The sequence below is a fragment of the Brachypodium distachyon genome, chromosome 1, assembly GCF_000005505.3.
Source record: "Brachypodium distachyon strain Bd21 chromosome 1, Brachypodium_distachyon_v3.0, whole genome shotgun sequence".
NCBI lineage: Eukaryota > Viridiplantae > Streptophyta > Magnoliopsida > Poales > Poaceae > Brachypodium > Brachypodium distachyon.
The window spans coordinates 43,061,653-43,068,026 of record NC_016131.3 but is presented as its reverse complement, the minus strand read 5'-3'; the positions used below and the strand labels follow the sequence as shown (position 1 = coordinate 43,068,026).

Below are 6,374 nucleotides of genomic sequence, written 5' to 3'. Positions count from 1 at the left end.
CAATTCACCCGGTCATGCATCTTCACGGGTTAGAACTACTTTGCATGACCAGTTATCAGATGCATCATTAGCACTTGTACCAATTGTTAAGCCCCACCGCGCGCGTCGATCTCGTCATCCCACGTTTTAATTTTCCGCTGTGTGGAGGCGTGGAGCTGATCAAGGACGAGCCCTGTCTCCGCGTCCTCCGTCCAGGACAAATCTCAGACGGAGCACCTAGTTAACGGAGCACCGCAGGCTAAGCTCCCAGCGTTCATTTTTCTTTACTGTTCCTTAATTTTCAGTTGCGTTAGTCCGTGGTACGTCCGTCCTCAGTTCCTCACCCCCGAGCGAAAAAGCAGCAACCGATCCCCACGGGATACCCAAATCAATCAATCAATCAATCAGTGCCGCGATTAACTCCAGCGCTCGCCCAGAAAAACCATCGGTACAGCAAACCAACCGGGTATCCACCAACTGCATCTTCTTCCACCGCACTCCCGATTATCTCCAATCCCGTGATTATCTCCAGGAATCGAGCCGCCCGCGTGAGACCGTGATCGCCGCCTTGACTCAAGCCGCCGCACAAGCAACCGCCTCCTCAGATCGATGCCGGCGCCTCCATCCTCCTACAACCGCTCGCCGTCGACCTCGACAACGCCCCTCGGCGCCACCTCACGGGAATCACCTCGACGTCGCCACTAGCCGCCACCTCACGGGAATCACGTCCATGTACGGGAATCGCCACCGCCATCGACCACGATCCGGCCACCGCCCCGCCGGCTGCTGCTACATTGCCGGCGCCCCGCCGGCCGTTGCTGTATTGTATCGCTGGGGAGAAGGGTCTCCGTGGGCAGTTCCGTATTCGAGCCCGTCTCACGCTCGAGGGCGGCTGTCGGATCAGGAATCGACATGGGAGGCAAGCAGGGGACGCAGCATACGGCGACACGCACGTGTTTCTCACGGTGGGCCAATCGACATGGGAAGCAAGCAGGTCTCGAGCGCCCCGCGCCCGGGAGCAGCGTGCATGCACATGGAGGCACGGCTGTGCTGATTGCACAAAACGTGTTTGACGAAATGGCTCAAGGGTGCTGTGTTCACAAGAAATGCTGTGCAGGACGCCCATGTGGATGAATCTCCTGGTCTGCAATTTGTATGTTTGCTTTGGTAAGAGCTTAACTAACAAAAAAATTGCATCCTTTTTTATTATTGTGCTAGATGTCGAATTATGATTGGTTTTTATTATTGCTTGGTAAAGGAGTTGCATCCATTGGACGTTGCAGATCATATCAGAATTCAAAGGTTTTTCCATCCAGGTAAGCTATGTGACCCTTGCTAGCTCGTGTTGGTTCCTAGACATCAATCTTGTTTAAACTAGCTAAGCTAAACATTTCAATATTGATTTAGTTACATTTCAGATAAAGTGGTTCCAGTGTGCTCGCCGTTCTAAGGAGCATGCTTGCCGTTCCAGCGTGCCGCAACCAAAAGGCTCGCCGGAATACTTGCCACATGCTACAACTTATCCAATCTTAAGTAGTTCACAGTTGCATCGAGTAGACTTCTCCAACTGTTCTTCCTGCATCCATGGTATGTGCCTCTTTCAAATCTCCACTACCACTTGTATAACTAGCTGATTTCACTCAGCTCACAAATCAAAACTTCAGATTTTTATTCATCAGTAGTGTCAAGTGTGCTTGAAACTACTAGCGATATCATATAACAGTGCTTGGGAATAATTTCAGGAAAAAAATATAGTTTTTGTTGGCTAGGAGGTGCCTATAAAGTGTATCTTCTGCATCTTGGCTTAAACACTTTCCAACATATATGAAATGTAATGGCAACACTAAACACAATGTGATGTGTCTTGAGCAAATCATCAATGAGCATGACCAAAGCTGGTGAGCTTGATGGAGGAGCTCGGCCAAGAGAGGTGTACCTTGTGTGTCATATCTCAAAAAATCATATACCGAGATGGTAAGTTTGAGCCGTCCTGATTCCATCCATACTTCTCTAGATTGTGATCTTTATGATGGCGTTTGGGTAACTGATTCTTGCTTACAGTCTTGCAGGATCTCACTAACAGGTACAATTAATTATTGATTGAGCCGTGTTGCATAAATGCCTACATACAAATCATAATCTCCAAGATGCCTGTAATCTACCTTCTGTGATTCTATCCTATTATACAGAACAGGTACCAAACTATGCCAGTTGTTAACATCAAGTCATGTTCTTGTTTCTTCAGTCTCTCTTTCCTAAAAAAGTTGTGTACTCTGGCATATCTTATATTTGGTGAGAAGATCATTTGGTAGAAATGAGGGGCTTGAAGATACCAATGGGAGGCTGTAGAGAATGGCCACGTTGTTCTTGTAGGCTGTTAGTGAAGGTTTGCTCCTACCATTTCATCAGCTAATAGATGTGGTCCCAAGTGTTTTTATCGTCAATGCTCAGGATCTTTGTTTCCAATTTGCCTCTCAGGCATATTTTTTATTGTAATATAACTACTTGAACAAGCTTGCCCTATTAATAGATTGTTCCGGTTTACGTTTCCTTGGTGTTGTTTAAGGTGGTACTTTAGATAGATCTGTTTATGTATTCTTGAGCTCTCATATTATTTGTCGTCGTTTTTCAATGTTTTGATATTGTCGATTTTTGTTTATCTTATCAATTCGGTATAGCCGATATGTATCCCATGCAAAGGACATACTCCCTCCGTTACTTAAAAGATGTCATATTAGCTTTCATTAAGATAAGGTTTTGACCACAAATTACTATGTCAAGGTGTGGTTTATATGACATGAAATTAGTATCACTAGATTCGTTATCAAAAATACTTCATGATACTTGTAATTTCATGTTATATATATATATATATACACACACACATTTTAACATAGTAATTTGTGGTCAAATCGTTGTCTTAATGAAAACTAATATGACATCTTTTAAAAAACGGAGGGAGTACACCTTATTTTTAATATTTTGATATTTTCAATCTTCGTTTCCATTACATGTTGAACATGAGGCCGTCGCGAAGCACGGGCATTCCACTTCCAATTTTTCATAGCTTTCCGTTTTTCAACTTCCATGAGAGAGCTTACAAATTTAAGAAATTTAAGTTTTTTTAAATAAAAATAAAAGTTACTCACTCCGATCCTAAATTGTTGTCGAAATATTACATGTATCTAGACGTTTTTTAATAATAGATACATTCATATTTAGGCAAATTTGAGTCTAGAATTTAGAATCGGAGGGAGTAATTTAAATTTTGTTTCGAAGAAAATTGGAATGGCCTAAGCTGGGCTGCTTTGTGGGCTTCTAACATTTTCTTCCTTTTTTCGTAAAAGAAAAAAAACGCAATGCTATGGCTTGCTACGCTGTGTGATGCATGCGGCCAGGTTTATCGCTCCAATAGTATTTATTAAAAGAACCACCTTCCATACAGGACTTAAAAATAAACCGACTGATAAACGACGGCTTATCTCATATGATTTAGTTTTCACACAACAAAACTGATTACTACCAACCCGCCCAACCAATGCCGCCTGCACACACACCAACCTATACCCTAGCCAAACCCTAGTGTTCTTATCATGTGCTAAAAAATGTATCAAAGACGACCCCATGCCCTTCAATTCTATGCCTCCTAGCCAGGGACGGAGCCAGGAATTAGACATGAGGGGGGCGAGTTGTGATTAGGGGGGGGGGGGGGGGGGCGAAATTAGAGACTTTACCTATTTTAAGTGTTTTTTAATGAAATGATTAGTAAGTACTGAGTAAAATGTAATTTCTTAGCTCCGTCCCTGCTCCCGGCCTCCACCAATGTCCTCTCTTCCTCCATGCACAATTAGTGACGGCGAAGAACCATGATCCTTTCTTCCAGTCACATAATACTCTTCCTCCCCACTGATCAATGCCAATGGACCCTATCGATCTGTGGCAGCCTCGGTGGAAAGGCCGAACTACCAGGGTTGTCCAAGTGGCGGTGTGCAGCTAGTGCCAGGACAACAATGCCACATGGCAGCTGAGGGTATTCGTCATGCAATGGTATATTGAGAGGTGGAGGGCGGTGGTTTTGAAAACGACTCTAATAGTCTTCATTTAATAGTGGTGGTTCAAATGGGTCGCGATGCTCCGTGTGTCTCGTACTCTCATGTTAGTAGGAATTCTTTTAGTGGTTATCGACGTACTCGTCGACAGAGCCTACCAATATTGTGACTTCGTCAATCTCAAGGACTCCATGACTCTGGTATTCTCTAGGCGTCGTGTGAGTGCATGCGTGTGTCTACGTGTAATCGGTGTTTCTAAAAAAATGCCATCACATGTCGATCGTTGCATGCACGCCTGCACATCCAGTGTCAAGAGATTAAAGCCTAATCAGCTAGCCTTAGCGAAGAAACAATTTACTGAATATATGATGATAGAGAATAATTTCTCACACTACAAATGAATACCATCAAACACACACAGATATGCATGCACCCCGCTTAACAACACGTACTGGCTCCACGTCGTAGCTAGTTGAGGACGTAGCACTTTTTCCTGATCTCCCCCTGGCTCCCGGTGAGCACACCGACATTACCCATCTTGATCATGGACTCGCTAAAATCCCTAAAGAACTCCGCGTCAAACTTCCCCGAGGCAACTCTCCGGACGTAGTCCCCAGTAGTTGCATCAGCCAGGAGCGCGGCGTCGGAGCGGAACAGGCCCCTCCGCTTGGCCACTTGCCTATAATAGCTCCCATCAAAGGTCTTGTAGCTCCCAGGGTCCATCTCCGCCAGCACACCGCCGCTCCCGCACTTGAGCCTCAGCCTGTCGGCGTACTCGCTGTCCAGCGACGGATCAACGGTGGAGTTGGAAAGCCTGTCATCGAAGGACGCGCAGTGCGCCGTGCCGAGCGTGTGGCCGCCCGAGAGCACGGCTAGGTCCTTGAGGTTGAGCCCCTTGGAGGCGAAGATCTTGGCGAGGAGCGGCACGTCGCCGGAGGCCGGGGGAAGCTCGTTGCTGGCCTCGGTGGCGCTCGAGGCCATGCCATCCCTCCGGCCTAGCGCTACTGGCCAGTGGGGCCCGTGGGACAGGACCACGGCATCGCGGGACATGAGCGTGAGCACGTCGGCGCAGGAGACGATGCCCGGGCACGCGGCTTCCAGCTTGGCTTTCACCCGCTCCACGGACCCGAACCCGCGCAGGCTCTTGTTCGGCTTCGCGTCCTTCTCCGCCGTGTTCCCCGGGGTCGACTCCAGCAGCACGGACGCGTCACACCCCTGCAAATTATGTAACTCATGAGTATATGTTCCATGATGACTGATGAGTACGAGAAGTAGAAATGAGACGGATTGACGGCAAGTATGTACCCTGACGAAGCAGTCGTGGAAATGGAGCCGGAGGAGAGGGCCGGCGAGGCTGGGGGCGGCGGCGATGATCTTGGTCATTTCCTCTTGTACGATCTTCTCGGCGTCAGGGCACGTCTTGCTGTAGAAGCCGATCTCCAGCTGAGCCGCTGCGGCCGAGCTAGCTGCGAGGATGACCAGGAGGGCCAGAGGGAGCTGCCAAGACCTCATGATCTCCATGGACGTGCACGTCAAATAACTAAAGCTTTAATTGTATGTGGCTATACAGAAAGAATGTTTTGCTGCTAGCAGTTGAGTGATCTATGTCCTTACAAACTCCCAGTATTTATAGATGTACATGTGCGTTTACGTAGTCTTGGCCCTGTTCGGTACATGCATGTGAGCATGTCAACGTGACAACCTGTGGTTGTACACAGCCACACAGGCATGTGCTAACTTCCAACTCAACGTCGTAACCGCCTCGATTATCGAATGCAAGCGCGGCTAAATGATTGGAGCCTGCAGTCCTGCACAATGTCTGTCCCTGGGCCGCGGTTTTGGGACAGTTAACCAGACCACATTCTCTGGTGGAGTACGCCCACCGGGACAACGGATCGAACGTCCAGTAATTTTGGTGGGTTCTAGATTGGACGGCTAGTGCGGCAGATGGCCCGAGGATGTCTGAACAGCAGTACTCCTTCCGTACAACAAAAGATGTCTCAAGTTTGACTAAATTTGAATGCATCTATACACTACACTAAGTCATGTCTAGATAAATCCAAATTTTGACAAACTTGAAACATCTTTTGTTGGACGGAGGAATACTGTATTTTGTTGTCTCTAATCTTTATGTATTGTATAATTGAGTGACAATAGTTGATTTGGTAGCAATCGAGGGAGTATTCTACCACTTAAATCTTTATAAGTGCAAAGATAAACATAAGTTGCAAGTCAAATAACGTATGCATGAGATTAGCTTGAATATAGGTCTGACTAGCTAGGGCGGTGGGCCATAATTTGGCCACGGTCTAAACAGATCAACTTAAACACCCTGTTGAAGGAAAG

At 46.9% G+C, this 6,374-nt stretch overlaps 1 protein-coding gene and 1 long non-coding RNA gene across 6 annotated transcripts; one reads left to right on the top strand and one right to left on the bottom strand.

Annotated features, from left to right (window-relative positions):
- Nucleotides 1-256: 256 nt before the first annotated feature.
- LOC106865763 lies at nucleotides 257-2,530 on the top strand. 5 transcript variants are annotated; one of them, XR_002964482.1, is made up of 5 exons: nucleotides 257-427; nucleotides 512-1,146; nucleotides 1,238-1,295; nucleotides 1,387-1,953; nucleotides 2,041-2,530. It is a non-coding gene; the product is annotated as an uncharacterized LOC106865763 (long non-coding RNA). The 5 variants fall into 5 exon arrangements; XR_002964484.1 differs by having other exon boundaries at nucleotides 257-1,146; nucleotides 1,387-1,566; nucleotides 1,722-1,953; XR_002964485.1 differs by having other exon boundaries at nucleotides 259-1,146; nucleotides 2,041-2,173; nucleotides 2,280-2,530.
- A 1,831-nt stretch (nucleotides 2,531-4,361) lies between these two features.
- Nucleotides 4,362-5,621, bottom strand: LOC100826524 (peroxidase 1). The gene is made up of 2 exons (XM_003563978.4): nucleotides 5,334-5,621; nucleotides 4,362-5,243 (listed from the first exon to the last, which is right to left on the bottom strand). The coding sequence occupies exons 1-2, from the start codon at nucleotides 5,547-5,549 to the stop codon at nucleotides 4,497-4,499; spliced, it is 963 nt and encodes a 320-aa protein (XP_003564026.3). The 5' UTR covers nucleotides 5,550-5,621; the 3' UTR covers nucleotides 4,362-4,496.
- Between the last annotated feature and the right edge of the window lie 753 nt (nucleotides 5,622-6,374).